This window comes from Emydura macquarii, unplaced genomic scaffold, assembly GCF_026122565.2.
Source record: "Emydura macquarii macquarii isolate MOO-44397 ecotype Brisbane River unplaced genomic scaffold, CSIRO-AGI_Emac_v2 contig_75, whole genome shotgun sequence".
In the NCBI taxonomy this organism is placed as follows: Eukaryota; Metazoa; Chordata; order Testudines; family Chelidae; genus Emydura; species Emydura macquarii.
In genome coordinates, this window is record NW_027130212.1 from 8407214 (window position 1) to 8425320 (window position 18107).

At 36.9% G+C, this 18107-nt stretch overlaps 1 protein-coding gene across 1 annotated transcript in view; it reads right to left on the minus strand.

The window, feature by feature from the left end:
- The window catches only part of ROBO1 (roundabout guidance receptor 1), a 935708-nt gene that overhangs the window by 87973 nt on the left and 829628 nt on the right, over positions 1-18107 (minus strand). Inside the window, exons 6-8 of the mRNA XM_067543346.1 lie at positions 14531-14651; positions 11561-11699; positions 10108-10235 (exon numbers count right to left, since the gene is read on the minus strand). Of these exons, the coding sequence (XP_067399447.1) occupies positions 10108-10235; positions 11561-11699; positions 14531-14651 (388 nt within the window). The remainder of the gene's footprint in view (positions 1-10107; positions 10236-11560; positions 11700-14530; positions 14652-18107) is intronic.

An 18107-nucleotide genomic window follows, 5' to 3' on the forward strand; every position in this document is an offset into this window, starting at 1 on the left:
CAGTTTAAAATGTTTATAAATCCTGTAGCCATTGCCTTGGGGTGATATAAACCCCCTTGGAGAAGCTCTGAACTAGGGAGGGGTAAGGGGGGATATTTGAGATGATTTAGTCCCTCAACCAGCTTTTCTCCCAAAGAAAAAAGTAGGCATATTAAAGATTTCTAGAAGAAAACATTTTATAAACCAGAGACAATTTAGAGAGCACAGATTGGGCATGAAGCACAACTGTGTTACTCTAGAGTTAGACTGGTGTAATTCCATCAATTTCTGAAGCAATGCCATAAATGAAGCATTTTTTTTTGGTTTTATACTTCTCAGAGCAGGAACCATGTCTTCTGCTGTGTTTAGAAAGGACATAGATTGTAATAGTGTCCAAAATAGCTAAGTAAATGCCTATGAACCTCCTAATCTTTTTTGTTATTCTTTTTTAAAAGAGATAATGGAGTCTGAATTTTCCTCAGTCATCTGGTTATGGAATCATAGTTCTCTTCTTAGGAAAGATGATTTAAAACCCGTGGAAAATTTTCTCTCTCTTTCAGAACAAATCTGTAAAGGCTGCACTGCAAAAGCTAAAACTAAACTGTACTATTACAGATTAACAAATGGAAACCGTATGCTGACAATACATTAAAGCTATTTGTGAAGAGTGGGGAAGACTGTGTGATCAATGGCTTTCAAACACTCAGTAAAAAGGAAGGACAATAAATCAGTACCATGATGTAACTTTTGAACCTTAGAAAATGTTATTTGTGATACCTGGTGAGGAATACTGTCAAGTGAAAGAGATACAGAGTTAAAGAGAACTGAATTTTTAAAAACTGCATTGCTAGCAAGGAGAAAAACAAAATAAATGGAGTTCACATATGAGAGACCTATTACAAAGTTGCTTTTCTTGTTGTTTGGTCTTTTCAATCCATAAGACAAATCAGGAACTATCAGGAACGTCTAATTACAGATAGCAAAAAATGTACAAAAATGTAAGAATGTGGAATTAACCAGGCCAGTTATACCTGTGTCAGCAACAAAACTTGGCTATTTTCCTGTTGATCATTACAGAAAAGAGCTGCTCAGGGAAGGAACCACATCTTTGGGAAGAGAAAATCCTTTGATTCAGTTCCTACTTCCCTTGTTTCGAGGATATATTGACTTTACCTGTTCAGAGTTTCTGCCCTGGATATACTGAACAGCACTTCAGAGAATGGCAGTGTTGAGTGCTAACACTGAAGAACTCAATGTCTTCTCTAAATTCCTGCCAAAGGACCCTCTCTTTACCAAAACTATTGGTAGGCTGGAGGAAGGGGAAGGGAAAAGGCCAGAAGATCTCCTTTCCAAGAAGTAAGTCACAGAGAAAACTCTCTGGAACCTCTTGATTTGCATAATGACAGAAGCCTGGACTTTCAACATGCTGTAGAACCTCAAGAGTGCCAGCAGGGAGAACTGGCATTTAGCCTGGGGAAAAGCCAATACGAAAAGGATCATGCCTGCCTTTGAATTATGGAATAAGAGCATAAAAACAAGCAGCAGTATGCATGATGTAAGCCTTGGTAGTATCACATGGTAGCAAATGAGTCTTGTAGAATATATTATGCCTGGCAGATGGGGCATGTGCCATAAACAGAAGGAAAATGTTTGGACTACAATCTTGGGAGTACATATGCAGCCATTCACAGCAAATAGAAGAGGATACCAATAGACGTAAGTACAGTGCTCCTGCAGAAAGCAACATTTACATGCCCAGAGTGTGTCATGCTGACTTGCAGCAACATGATTTTTCTTGCACTGGAGGATCAGGACATAGTGCCTGGATACATGATGTTGCTTGCACTATGAAGACTTTGAAGAGTATTGTATTATCATGACTTGTACCTCCAGCTGCCCCGCCATTATTCAACACAAAATGAAAGAGAGTTTCAATGCCTCAACAAACCAAACATGGAAGTCACAAAATGGTACACTTGCTCCTTAGCAAAACAATGTGAGAGTGCAATGTTTACTGTTGAAAAAAATCAGCATTTGTCGCCAGTCAGCGCACGATAGCTGTGGTTAACACAGTTTTTCCATTATACAAGAAATAAATGTGGATCTGGGTGGGGAAAGGGATTGTTTGGGGTTGAGAGATGCTGACTGTTTGGGTAAGATGCAATTTAATTTTATTTTCAATCTTGTAATTTGCTGTAGGGACACCTAGAGCCTGGAGAGGCATACCTTTCTCTATCAGATACATGGAAAAAATTAAACAACATGTATGGTATCTGCTGGCAAATGTTTTCTTTTAATCTTGTATAGATCTCCTTGTAAAAAAACAAAACAAAAAACAAAACATGCCATTGGACACAAAGCAGAAAAAGTCCAAGTTACCTTTATATAGGTGTTTATCATAATTTGCTGTAATCCAAACATATTTCACAATGAACATAGAGTAAATACACTACTCTTGTTTACGATCTAACCAAATACTGGATAATATTGTCATCCCATAATCTACTAATTTCACACATATACAAAAAAAATCGCCTAAGAGAAGAAAAATTCAGCAACTTGATGTACAATTCTATTTGAATCCATTCTGTTGGTACAATTATTTAAACACTAGCTTTAGAATAACAGCAACAAAGCAAAGTCTGCAACAGTGAAGATCAGTTATTGATTTTTTTTCTTAACTATAAAGCTTTGGAAATTAAATCTTTTAGGAAAAAAATAGCTTCAATAGCTCTATTTACTTAAATACTCTTTAAAGGGTGATCAAAAACCATTGTATTCATGTTCTTTACAGCACTGCCAAAAAATTCAGCAAGTTGAAAACCCCTGGTTTTAAGATATTTTTAGTGATAAACGTCTGAAGACTGTGATCCTTGGACCACTGATGGTCCACATGGCACTTGGAGTGATTTTTTGAGAGGCAGCTGGTTCTCCTCCTTGTTTCCAGGTACTAACTTGGATTCAGAGACGTTAAAAAAAATCTTTTCTAACATCATGCTCCCTGTAAGCAATTGCTGTCGCAATCCTGAGATGTTGTACAGTTACTACTGAAAGGGGAATTGGTCCAGAAAACCAAGAATTGTAGGGGAGATAATGCGTGAGATAATCTATTAAAATGTGGGTCAAACCATGAAAAAAATTAAGAATCCCATAGCATACAATTTCTTAATTAAAGCTCTAATACAAAAATGTAATTGTTTTTAAAGTTGGGAACAACTATTTCTTAAGATATGTTAAATGGATTTGATGAGCTCTGTGTAAGCTTGAAAGCTTGTCTCTCTCACCAAAAGAAGTTGGTTCAATAAAAGATATTACCTCACCCGCCTTGTGTGTCTCAAGATTTATATCAGTTCACTTGAAATAGTAGAGGCAACAGATCACTGATAAAAATCTCAAGTGCTGTCATAGTTATGGCAGTCATTAAGGGTAAAATGGCTGTTCCTTAAGCTATAAAACCGCAAGTGGTTTTGTCTCATTTGTCTTTTCACAAATTTGTTAATAAAATAATCACTACATTTTACAGGACACTCAATGTGGTTTACTATTTTGCCTCTGTTTGGATTAGGAATCATAGGCAGAATATAATCTAAGAGTTCTGGGAATAAAAAAATAAAAATAAAAATGAGCTGTAGGTGTCCTCAGAGAAATTATATTTACAGTCAAACTCAGTATGACCCAATCCTATGACCCACATTTTCTGATTTGGAATAAGTCATATAGAAAACATTTAGTTTGGGGAAACAGCTTTTGTCCATGCAAACAGCTTCTGGTTAAAGTGAAATCAACTGTAATAGAATGGGAAAGTATATGCAAAAAGTTGCCAAATAGATACACTTTCTGCCACAATTTGCCTACACTGGAGTACATCATATGCAAATCAAAGGCACCTTGTAAAATATAGTGCATTGCACCATGGGCTGCTTCACTGCTGTTCTCAGTGAATTAAGCATCCAGTTTTAGGATATAAGCAGCAGTCAGTACCAAATAAACCATTTCTACATGCACTAAGAGACCTCTGGTAGACTTGCATTTGTGCAGGGAAACAGTGGAGTAAGACACCTCTCCATTCGTATCAGAACAGAAACAAACAACAAAGGATTAGATTTTCTTAATGGTTTAGCTTTCTGAAGATAAAGTGAGATTGCTTGGCAAACAGTTCAAGGATGGAAGACCCTTTTCAATTATACACAGTAGAAGGCGACATGATTTCTTGGTTGATACAGAAACCCAAATCTTCTTTAGGAATGGAATTGTAGCTGCAATAAAATTACTTTATCTGTAACGTTACAAAGGGAAAGAAAACATCAATAATTCCCCAAGTTTGGAATCTGAGTGTAGGGAGAAGACTGCTACCACTGAACAAGAGCGCAACACATACAAAAGGCCTGTTATTGACACCAAGAGCAAAGAAACGGTAAAAACTGAATTTCTACTCCTCTGCTTACCTTGCTGTACACTCTGCATTGCAGCACTCAAGCGTAGTGCTACAGGCCTGGGGCATACTGGGGACAGAACATCTTGGTGGCAGTACCTTGAGGTATTATGACTTTGATCTAGAGGTGTGGAGGATGGCAGAAAGGAGCACTGCTTATTACACTATCTCTAGATATGTAGGCAGTGATCCCCACAGTGCAGCAATCCTGGGGCACAGGTCCATCCCCTTATCCAGCTCAGAAATACCTCCTCTGGGCTGCTAGTATTACCACCACAATGCTCACTGTCCTCCCTTATCTTGGTGCTTCCCGTCTCCATGAGCCAGATTGTGTGTGGGCTCTGTGCTAGTGAGGAAAAATGTTCCAGTGGGAACACAATGGGAGGTATAATTTTTTGAGACCCTGGTATGTAATGTTGCCCGTTGTTTGCAAACAATGGTTCAAAAACAATCAAACACTTTCGTTTTCTTCCTCTCTTTGGAAAACCCCCAAACATTCTCAACACTTCACAAGACGGCCACCATGATCACAGCTGAGGCTGACTGAATTACACTGCGATTATCAATTCCACTCATTAAATCAAGAATACTACTTACATGAAGAACTTCTGCTCCCTGATCCACTAAAACTCTCACAGCAATGCCAGCCCAAGAAGTAAAAAATAAGTTCAAGCCCAGATCACTTCCTACATTGTATTTGTACTGCAAAGCGCAATCACTACACGGGATAGTCATTTCTATGTGCTTGGTTTCTTTTTAAATACTATAAACTATAGTATTCAAAAGAAAGAAACATGCTGCCTGAACAGACACATGGCTTCCAGAGGCATCTTTGTTAGTCCTTGCCATAAAACTTGCCATATTCTTGATACCCTTAAGAATGGATTTTAGTCACAATTTACTACATCATGAACTATAAACTAGATATTACACTATATCACATCAATCCACACTATGAAGTCGTTACTATAGAAAAATGGCTCAGAAGGTAATCCATTCATGATGGAAGACACATTAGCCCAGTACAACACCCATCAAATGGAGCCATTGCAATGTAAATATCTAATGTATAATACAAATCCTTATGAAAAATCACAAAAAAGCGCAACTGCCATGCCAGTACAGTAATGACTTTTCCTGCAGCTTTTTTTATTGCATTTTTACTACCACTATATCTTGTTCAATTTTGTGGTATAAAAATGCCCAAAGGATCTAATCTGCACCATTGATCAATGCCTTGGGTACAAAATAGCTTCTGAAATAAGAAAATCACCTGTCATTTCATTTATTTCTTTACTCTTCTATATTAGAAGTGGCAAATCCAATTTATACAAATAAATACATAACTGCCGCCAATCAACCCTTTCAGAATGAGACCTCAAATACCAAATTTCAATAAGGAGGGATTTTTTTATATATAAATCAAGATACAAACTCAGAACGAAGGCAATGCTTAAATATTGACGCTGCAATAGGAAGCAACATAACTGTTCTATATCCATATTTCATGGATGGAATTCTCATTAAAGGGCTCTCCAAACTAAAGCAGTGAATATATATATTTTTTATTTATATTTATAAAAGTCTCTCTGGACACCAGTCCTATACTCTGGGTGCCCATTCTCTAAATTAAAAACACCTCATACAGCATAAAACACTGGTCTTTCCACATTGGAAGATGAAGAAATATTCATCCATAAATATAATGAAGATAGTAAAATAAATTCAGCGCCCTCCAACTTTTGCACCAGCTTCCCCACTGGGGGGCGAGGGCAGGGGAATATAGCTATTCCAAATGTATTACTTCAGAGAAGCAGTTAAACATGGTTCACTTTAAGCATATGCTTAAGTCAGTCCCATGAAGTAAATGTACTGAAGCATGTGTTTAAGTGCTTTGCTGAATAGAAATGAACCTATGCATATGCTTAAGTACTTTACCATATCAGGGCTTATTCCTAAAAAGCATTATGGTATTCTGGAAATACAGCACTTCCTCTATCTCCCTTTGACCCTACATACATTTATGTAACTAAGTAATTCTACATATGAATAGGCCCACTTAAAAAAATAGGACTACTCACATGTGTAAATTTATTCACTTGTGTAAGTGTTTGCAGAACTGGGCGCCATAGATTATTTATTTCCAAAAGTGTAGCAGCAGAATCAGAGTCACAAACTTGCTGTCTTAATAGCAGCATCTTGGTTTCAAGACTAATAGTTGATCTTAGGTTCATATCTAACGGTCTTGAAAATAATTCAAATAGTTTTTCTTTTCTTTTTTTTTTTTTGTTTGTTTTTGTTTTTAATTTGAGTGTCCTTAATTAAAAAAAAAAACAAAAAACATAGGATCTAATGATTTTGTGGACATCAAAGAGGACAAATTTTTTATCTTATTTTCTTGTCTAAGTATCAAGATATACAGAAGAATAAAACAGCTCAGAAAGCTTGGGGGATTTGTACGAAAACTTCATGGCTGAATTATCCCCTTCAGACCACCTTATTCTTCTTAACAGCCAAAGATGACATTGTGTTGAGAAGAGATTGCACCAAAGATTTCTAGTATCAAACCCTGGAAAAAGCTAAGCATTTTATGGGCCACAACTTCACTGCTACAGTAAATGTGTCAAAATAAGAGTTTGTTACTCAATAAAATATTTTAAGCCCATATTTCCCCAAAACTCCCTCCTGCTGAATAGAGAAAAAGGACAGAAGGAACTTCATACCCACTAGCTTAGGAAAAAAGCATCAATATGACATCACTGTCTGCCTGCTAGCTGGGAAAGGAAGAGGGGGATTATCTGAATTGTGAACATCTGGATTGTGTATACAAAGGCAATAAAGAATTTTTACACATATTAATTCCTTAAGTTCCCCTTGATTTCTATTGTACAAAGGAACAGTAGTGCTGCAGTATGCTTTAATAGATAACTATAATGAAAAAGACACAGAAATTGTATCGATCTGATTGAATGTATTAAATATATGTATGCATATACTGTACACACACATCTGTGATTCATTAGTTGCAAAACACAGATTATTGTAACTAATCTAAAAATGCATGGGAATCATCAGGAGGGATGTATAAACACAAAATAGATTTTATCACCATCAACTGTAGGTATACAAAATGGTGCTAAGAAGGTTAAGATTACGCCAAGTATTGATTGTGGATCAGATCATGGATTGATATTGATGAGTTTGAATATTAAACTGAAAAAGTTACAGAAAGCCAGAAGCTATCTAGGACAGAACCTAGAACCTCTGACAAATCGTATGATACAAAGTCATTACCAAGAAAAAGAGACTACCAAGTGACTTGTGAACATCTGAGACAAGCTATCAAAGAAGCTGCAGATAAACATTTAGGGAAGAAGTTTCTAGCTACGAAAAATCCACGGATAGCCGAGGAAATCATTGCTTAGCTAGACAAAAGGAGGAAAGTAAAAGCACAAAGATCAACAACAACAAAAGAGGAATACCAAAGACAAAATAAAATGATACAGAATAAATTAGTAAAGTCTGAATGACTGAATGAGAAATTGAATAACAGGATAAAAAGAACAAACAAAGTGAGATGTATCAAAAGATAAGAACCTTTAGAAGAAAGGAGATCAATATGACCCTTAAGGACAAAAATGGATACTATCTGTCACAATCTAAGGCAAGAATGAGAGATGAAGAGAATATATCAAGGAACTATATGGTGATGATAGCCCTCAAAAACTTCAAATAGAGATCAATCAATTAAGCCCACCAATAATGGATGAAAAAATCAGAGCAGCAATAAAAAGTCTTCTGAATGGAAAAGCACTAGATTGTGACAGAATACCAGCTGAACTGTTAAAAAGCATAGGGGGATGAAGGCTTGAAAGCCCTGTCAGATGTAATGAAGAATATGTTTGAGACAGGAGAATTGCCAGAAGATTTTACAACCTAACTATGTATCCAGATCCTTATAAAGCACAGCATTATGGAATGTAAAGACTACAGAATAATTGACCTAGTATTGCATGGCTCTAAGATACATTTGTGTGCTGCTCATTACCAAATGAAAGGAAAGATTGATAAGGAAATACGCAAACAACAATATGGGTTTAAATGTGAAAAGGGAATGATAAACGGCATTATGAACTTGAAGATCATATTAGAAAGATTAGATGAAATGGTGAAAACAGCATCCTTGTGTTTCACTGACTTCCAACAAGCACAGACAGAAACTATCACTACAAATTGCTCAATATATTAATATCTGTACAGACTGATGGATACAAACTGAGTAATAAAACAATTATACTGGAATCGGAAGGGGATTATAATGGGAGATGAAAATGAATATCTAATAGGGATCAAGAGAACTGAGACAAGGCCACTGACTTTATTCAACACTAATAGCAAGTGCTTGATTAAATTAATAGAGGAAACAAAAGAAGGTATTAAGATGAGTGGAAAAATTGGTGAATAATTTCTGCTATGCAGATGACAGTGCTGATGGCTAATTCAGAGGAAGGTATGATGAAGTTAGTAGAGATTATATATGAATATGGCAAAGAATATGGTCTAGAGTTGAAAATGAACAAAACAAAAACTATATCAGGATCCTGGGAAAACGTGTAAGAGTCTAGTGAATGACACAGCCATACAACAAGTGAGAAATTATTAGGAAGCATTATTACAGAAGACGGAAGATCAGATACTAAAGTCACATCAGACTAGCAAGAGCAAAAGAGACATTCTAGAAGATTAAATATTTGATGAGAAGGAATGTAAATCTGAAGACTAGATTATGACTTAAAAACTTGCATTTGGTCTGTGTTAAATTACAGCTGTGAAACACAGACAATCAAACAATCAATAATAAAAAAAACTACAATTCTTCAATTTATGGTGTTATAGAAGAGTTTTGAAAATATTATGGATAGATCAAATAATCAACAAAAATTATTGAAGGAGATTGGAACTTAGCAAGTGCTGGTTAGAGGTCTTATTAAAAGTAAGATTCAATTTGCAGGGCACATTTTAAAAGGGTCAGTGGATGCTGCATGTTTATAGGCACAGGAAGGGAAATCTGATGGCAGAAGAATACAAGGCAAAAAAAGAAGACCTTGGCTGAATGATGTGATGTACTGGGAGGATCAAAAGGACCATTAATTCACAAAGATATTAGCAGAGGATTATACAGAATGTGCTGTCATGGTTGCAAACCTCCAGCAATGGAGATGCCACATAAGATGATGATAAAATATCTTACCATTTGGGAATCTTAAAAAATTTCAACTTTTCTACTATTAAAAAAAATACAACAGATACTTGAAGGCACAATACTTTTATCCTTTTAAAACAATTTGAGGTGATAACCATCACTGAAAGGAGAAAAAAAGTTCTCCTGTCTCCTGATCTTTTAGATACAAAGATTAGATGTAACATGCTTCTAATGGCATTGGAGTTCAAAATGCATTCACTTTCTTTCCCACCATTGAACATAATTCTTTCCACACTTCCGAAAAAAAAATATTGAAATGCTTTAGCAGTTTAACAAGGCTCAAATAATCAAACCAAAATGATCTTTCTGTATTTTTTAAACCACAGCCTATCACATGAAATGTTAATTATGGTTCTAATGAAATTACTGCATAGAAAATTTCATTGTCTTTCTTTTTTCTGGGGTAAAGTGTTGTTTAAAGAAACAGTCTTACCTTGAACTGTTAGAGTTGCTGATGCTTCAGCTTTTCCAACCATATTTTCTGCAACACAAGTATAAGACCCCATGTCTCCTGCCATAACTTTCCGGATTTTCAAGGTGTGATCATCACGGATTTCATATCTTAAATACATATAACAGCAAATAGGCATGACAGTATAAGTAGAAAATAATATGCCAGTTTCCTTAGTGTATAAAGCGTAAGCAGAAGTTTTTGCCTTCAAATTTATATATTTCTCTGAGATATGAACATATTTAAACAATGCATGAAATATGCATATTGTTCATAATATTCATTCCATTCATAATATGGAACACAAATATTAAAAACAACATATTTGAAAGCCTAAATCTGATCTCACAATGAGAAAATCAAGACCATCTTTGACAAAGTACATGTAGTTGACTGGTAAATTTGGTGTAAGTGACATTAGACTTTGGCTTAAAGTCTTTTAATTATAATGCATTTAGTAAACATATCTAACAATATTTGTGAAAGCAAAAATGATCCTTATATTTTTCTTCATTTGAATGTGGGAAGATGTAAAAAACAGGAGCGATAAGAAAATATAAGAGTTTAAAAAACCCTTAAAAAAGCAGCATTGTTCTTATGAACATAATCAGAGACCATCTTAAAGTCAAGCTAAAACACAACTCATTCAATCATTTTATGAAGAAATAACATAGCCTTACAATACTCCCTCCAATTTCATCACCTTTTACTCATCTTTGCATAATGTAGCTAATGTCTTTCTTTGCCTAGAAAACAGTTATTTTACCCTATATGTGGTGACTTTTTAGATAAAGTATTAACTGGATTAACAGGAAACAGGATTTGGATTTAGAAGATGAAGGGACCCAAATGTTACAGCATTTCCTCTTCAAAAAATACCCCAGTAACACTTTAAAAACTGATTATTAGGAATTTAAACAACATGAAAAAATAATCCCACAAAAATGTATTTCCTTTTTACAAGACTATTTTACTTCCCACTCTCAATTAGACCAATGACAGAAGAGATGTGAATTGGAGACTTGATAACAAAAAAGCAGGTCTCTTAAGAGCAGCACTATACATTAACAGGCTGCATTTTGCATCAATTGTAATTCCATTATCCACTTCTTGGTGCTGTAATCTAATTGTATTATCTATTAGACATTTTCTAGTAGTTTTAATAATTACAGTAGATTCTTCAAGTACAGAATTAATTCAAGCCATACATTATGGTTTGAACTTGATACTTTTGCTGTTTTTGTAGTAGGTTGTAAAGATTTTAATTCAAGTTGTTTTAACAGAAATGAATTATATCTGTAAGCAGAGGATGGACCAAGGGATTTAGAAATAGATCACCAAGGTCATACATACAAGCACAGGAATTATCCCTTCATTAGATATCAAACTGATACCAGCACTTGACCTTATCCAAAAGGTAACTAATATACTGCACCTTGCTTTTGGTAATTCCCCATCATCTTTTCGCCATCTTACTGTAGGTACAGGGTCGCCCCGTGCCTCGCACTTAAACTCTGCACTGTCTTCCACAGTTACTGCCAAATTACTGGGTCTCTTCACAAAAGATGGTCTTTCTAAAAGGAAAGAAAAACTGGATTACAACTAAAGGCACAGCACTGCAAGGCCTGAAGAGACATTTTCTCTGTTTAATATACTTGATCACCTGAGCATTAATAGGTAAGCAGACAGCAGTGTAATGAATCTGTTGACCATGAATTTGCCGCTGCTCTTCTGGCTCCTATCTATTGTGGGACAGCAGCTGAGCCTAGAGAAGATGGTTACATGGCAGTGAAGAGGATGGCTGGAAATGCAGAGGGACAATAATGAAGAGAGCAACTTCTGGGGATGGCTCAAGGTGGCTGATATGGGGATTCCAGAGTTACTTGTGTGCAGCTATGTCTACTCTGGTGTAAGAACAACAAAAGTCGTGTACACAATGTAAATATGCAAATTACACCAGACCCGTCTCTGTGACATCAGTTTCTCTCCAGCAACAGAAACAGATCTGTTGCAAGGCTACAAAGCTGACGACAGCTTGGCCAATGGGCATCACTGTTGAATCGCACATTTGACAGAAGGCACACATTAATTATGGCCTCTGCAGAGACCCTGATGCAACAGTGAAGTGCTGAAGATATTCTCAGGCTAGTTAAAGCCACCACAGAATCTTCTGTATGTCTGACCTTGTCATCAGTAACCATTTGTGTTTGATACAATCTTTTCAAATGTTGCAGCAAAGGGAAAAGTGATCATGTTCTTTCTCACCAGCACAAAGAAAAAGAAAATCACTTCTTTAGAATTCTTGTAAACAAAAGTTGCTGTTATTACAGATCCATGCTTATAGCACATATCAGGCAGGAAGTTCTATATCGGTTGGGAATTTTTGGGTCACTAGCTTCAACACACATGAAGTGGATGAGAACACCCCACTGAGCTCTAAATGTAAGTTTTTTATATGTATTGGAAACACGCAATTTCAACTGTGTATAAGGTGGGTGGATGAGTGTGAACTTATAACAACATACTCCTTCACAAGTAAATATATTTTCTCCATCAAGTATAGTAGAAATCATGACAGAAACCCACTCCTGGAATCTAAAGGTTGTCAGGATTGCCTCTCCATGAGCCCAAGCAATAGTCAGAGCATGTTTCAAAAGAGATGCCATCACATACAAGTTTCATGTAGCTAACTGGCATAAGAAAAAGTGTTGGGGCTACAGAAGCACAGCAAGTTTAACCTGCACAGTTATTTAGAAAGTAAAAAAATCACTTCAGCCCTTAAGGAAAGATTCCAGACAAGATGTGACAAGATGACAGGGAAGACTGTTGGACACCCTGAATCCAGTACATGAACTTCTGGAAAGGGCAAGCCTAGATTTATTGAAGAAGAATAGTCTAGATAATGATGTTTGGCAAAATCATGCAGGAGAAAAATGATTCTGACCTAGTAAGCCCTAACTTGAACTGAATCCAGCTATTTCAGAACTTCAGTGTTGCTGTGAAGTTTCCAAGCTCACGGGTGTAAATACTGAAGTCATAAATTGTTTGTTCCCTGTATACACAAAGTTAAGCTGTTTTCAAGCCTTATACAGTAGAACCTCAGAGTTACAAACCACCAGTCAACCACACACCTCATTTGGAGCCAGAAATATGTAATCAGACAACAGCAGAGACCAAAAAAAAAAAAAAAAAAAGAGAGAGAGAAGCAAATACAGTACACTACTGTGTTAAATGTAAACTACTAAAAAATAAAGGGAAAGTTTAAAAAAAATTAATAAGGTAAGGAAACTGTTTCTGTGCTTATTTCATTTACATTGAAATGGTTAAAAGCAGCATTTTTCTTCTGCATAGTAAAGTTTCAAAGCTGTATTCAGTCAATATTCAGTTTTAAACTTTTGAAAGAACAACCGTAACATTTTGTTCAGTATTACAAACATTTCAGAGTTACAAACAACTCTATTCCCAAGGGTATTAGTAATCTGAGGTTTTACTGTACTGCTTTGAAGTGACACTTCACACTGTGAATCCAGAATTAGGACTGCACCAGAATTGTATCCACAAAGATCCTGAGACAGCTATGAAATGCCAAAGATATTCTGAGGCTGCATTGCAGACATCATAGGGTCTTGTCTATGAAAGCAAAAAAGTGTGGTTTTTCAATCAAGGTAACTTGAGTTAGTTTAATGTGACTGAAAATCCCCTTAAATGACTAGTTAGATATGGTTTAATGCCTTTAGGATCACTTCAGTTAGTTGTGTGGTAGCCAAGATATGCCACTCAGCAAGCCTCAAAGTGGTAGCTCACCTCCTGTTTTACTAGGTCAATTATATGTATGCATATAACAGATCAATCCACATTTTAAGATTTCATTACATAAGTGATTCGGTTAAGTATTTGGGATTATATTTACTTTCCTCATGGAAGGTGAAAATGATACATATGCTTGTTACTGAAGTTAATTCTTGATAGTATTTATAAATACAGTTATGGTCAGTGAAAACTGGAATTATTTGCAGTGTGAAAACCAAGTCAGATCTGACTGCATACGCGAAAAAAAAAATCCATATTTTGTTTTCACAAATCAGCATAGTTTGCTGCCTTGTGCTCATTATTTCCTCTTTCCACTTGATTTTCATCTTGTTCTGGAGTAACAAACCTCCTTATTTCAACAGTATTCCACTGTGTGCTGAAGAACCGATACTGATAACAACTCATTTTCTGGAACATGCCATCAGGCAGTTACCCATGACTGTTACAAAAACACCCTCAATACTAATATGGCAAAGGAGGTGGATGATGAAAAAAGTACTTGCTGTAAAACTGCTACTCCCCATACCAAAAATGAAGCTGTATTATACACTGGCATTTTCATTAATGAAGTGTCATACAATGGAGTCTCTCTTACCTAAAACAGTGAGCTCTGCCACTTCACTCTCGCGTTCTCCCACCATATTTGTTCCAACACAGACGTACTTGCCAGCATCATTCTTTCTCGTGTACGTAATCATGAGCTTTCCTCCTCTGATCTAGGACAGGTCAAGAATAATAAAAATTACTTGTACAATAATAATAAATAACAATATTACTAAGTAATAAGATAGTGTCCATAAAGTGCTTTAAAGATGGACAGTGCTATGTAGATGCTAATGATGATTATGAAACACTAATTGTTTAATGTGGACTGTTGCTTGGTGCATCTCATTTACTGCACATTGACATTTCACCATGAGAAAGCATAAAATACAGAGCAAGTTTTATTTGGACTTTAGTCTCCAAAGCCTTTTAGTTATGGATAACGAACAATCATATGAAATCATGCTTTAGGCATTGAGGGTTGGATGGAGAAACAAGACTAATTAACAACTATGTTTCCTCTTTTCAAACCAAAAACATTTGGTTCATCTTATTAGTTTATTTCTGTATTTTAAAACCTCTTCAATGTTATGGATTTGGAAGATACTCTACTTCAATCTGTCTGCTATCTCGTAGTAGCTCTTCCTTGTTTCTGTTTAATGCTTGATAGCCACAAACTCTATAATTCCCTTTCTACTGTTACTGTGTCAGAATCAGACACATCAAATATTGGTGTTCCCACAGTAAACAGTGCTGCATTTTATTTAAAAATAAATTTTGAAATATAAGCCAAAAATCTGATTCCCTCTTAAAAACAATATTCTTCTCTTCATTTAATAAAATCCTCGGTTAATTACATTTTTTAAAATTCAACAGAACACGGTCACAACAGAACAGAATATATACATTAATCTGAATAGATCTCATGTTCCCTGCAATTCCACTAAAATATTCTTTAAAAAAATCATTAAAGTTAGCATAGTCTTAAAACTCAGATCACATATGCTAATCATTTAAATTAAACTGCAGAGGAAAAACAAAAGGTACCTATAAAGTTACATTAAAAGGCCTAATACAATCAGTGACTAGCCGGAGAATGTTCACAATGTGAAGTACTTTGCTCAAGTTGCCTGCAGCTAGAAATCTATCCCTGAAAACTTGACATCTTGAGCGGCACTGGACTCCTATCATCATTGTATACATACAATGATGAGTTAGTTATTGAGATAGATGACATGCACATATAATGCAGCTAGTGTTGCATACAAATGTCATGCTTTTGGCACACAACATTTCAGAATGAAAAGGGTATGTCCTTTATCATCAAGCAATCTAGCGATGCTGAAATTTCAATGGGAATCTGAGCCATATCGAATGGAGTATTTAAAGTGACCTGCAAATACCTTCTAAAAAAAGGTAAATGTGTTTTTATTTGCTGATAACTAGGGCCTACCAAATTCATGGCCTTGAAAAATGTGTCAAGGACCATGAAATCCGATCTCCCCCATGAAATTTCGCTATTATGGGGGAGGGGCAGAGCTGCAGGGGTGCCCCAGCTGGGGGTTGGTGCTGTGCACCGGGCTCCAGCTGCTAGTTCCAGTGGGGCTGGGGAGAGATGGGACTTCCCCTTCCCCTGCACGGCCTCTCTGGGGGGGGGAGATCAGAGCCACCTTTGGGAACCACCTCCGGCTGTAGGAAGCTCCTTGGCTGCACTGCTTCAGAAGGCAGCAGCTGCAGTGCTTCCTTCAGTGGGAGAGATTCCCGGAGGTGGAGGTGGGTCTGATTTCTCCGTGCTGCTGGGAGCGCCCCAGCCAGGGGCTCCTAGCTGCTAGTTTCAGTTGGGCTGGCGAGGGACAGGACTTCCTCTTCTTTGCATGGCCTCTCTATGCGGGGGCGGGGGGAGGGGCGGTGTTGGGAGGTCAGACCCAGCTCTGGATACCTCCTGCTGCGGGAACCTCTGTGGCTGTGCTCATTTCAGAGCCCAGCTTTGAAGGCAGCACTGAAGTGAGGGTGTGCCAGCCTCTACTTTCTATGATGAAGAGGGAGTTCAAAACTGACTGGGAAAGCAAAGAAAGCCCATAGTAAGGAAACCCACAGTCATTGTTGCAGAGATGTCTCTAGTTTTCCCATCTATTGTTCACCTTGAAGTTTGACTTACTGTGTGGAGGGATGCAAACAGCTGTTTGTGGATTCCCCTGATGCTTTATGGAAAAATAATTGAAGACTCATTACACAAGGCTCCCTGTTAAAATGCTTCCCCCTTAGCACAGGGCCTCATTGCAAATCCCTTATTTATAAACGTAATTTCCAGTAAAATGCCATGACAAACCAAAATAGTTTCCTCTTGAATAAACTATCATGAAGAGGAGAGGTCATTTCGCTTTCACGTGCCAGAGGAGAGAGATGGAACGAACAAGCAAAAAACCTCGGATGAAAGAATCAAAACTCTTTTTATTATGTGGTTAAATTTTTCAATTGAGAACATACTTGTGATCTTATTTTCTGTTTGGTGCTGGGCAGGGAACTGGGATGAGTATCAGAGAGACTGTAGCAAGGCAAGTCTGGACTAGCAAGTCTGCTAGTCTGGCCAGGACTAGTAGCTAGGAGCCGTCAGCTGGAGTGCTCCCAGCAGCATGGGGGAGATCAGACCCACCTCTGGGAAGCTCTCCCGGCTACAGGAAGCTCCGCAGCAAAGAAGTGAGGTTGGCAATCACACGACCCCCCACAATAGCTTTGCAAACCCCATCCACCCACAACTCCTTTTAGGGTCAGGACCCTCACAGTTACAACACCCTGAAATTTCAGATGTAAACACCTGAAATCATGAAATTGATTATTTTTTAAATCCTCTGACTGTGAATTTGGTAGGGCAATACTGATAACCTAAAATAGCAAGAAAAATATGAAGTACATAGCTAGATTTTCATTTCATGTCCCCTAAAGTCACACAATTTAAATGATTGCAATAATAAATATTGTCAAGATGTTATATTATCCATTTTGTGTGTGTATTTGTATAAATATGTACAGATATACATACACACATCTCACTCTGTATATCTACATCCATGCTGACTATATGGTGGTGTGAAATACAAGTTTATTGGCTTACCTGAGGGTGGTTGAATTACTCACTCATCTCAAACTCATGTAGATAAAAGGTGGGATTTTCACATGTACCTAAGTGACTTAAGAACACAAGTCCCATTGACTTTGAATGAGACTTGAGCTCCTGGTTTGACATTTATGAAACTCCCACCCCAAACATTTATATCACATCGCCACACATTGTGTATGACAATAATTTACAAGGGGGGAGTGTGGGGGGGGAAGGAACCTATTCTAGGAACATTTTAGAGAGCTTAAAAAATGTAACTGGAATTCTCTCGTTTCCCCCTCAAAGTCAGGTGCCTTTCTTACCATGAATCTAATTGTACAAAGTTCAGCTGGAGGTAAACATTAAAGCAAATACGTAAAACAACTCAAAATTACCTGAAGTCACTTGTCTATATCTTGGGCCCATCCTGGTGAAATGTGAGTGCTGGGTCACAACAGGAAGGAATGATATATGTATGAAGATCCTCTTTCTAACCCTCAAGGACCTTCAGACATCAGACTTTAAAGTGCTG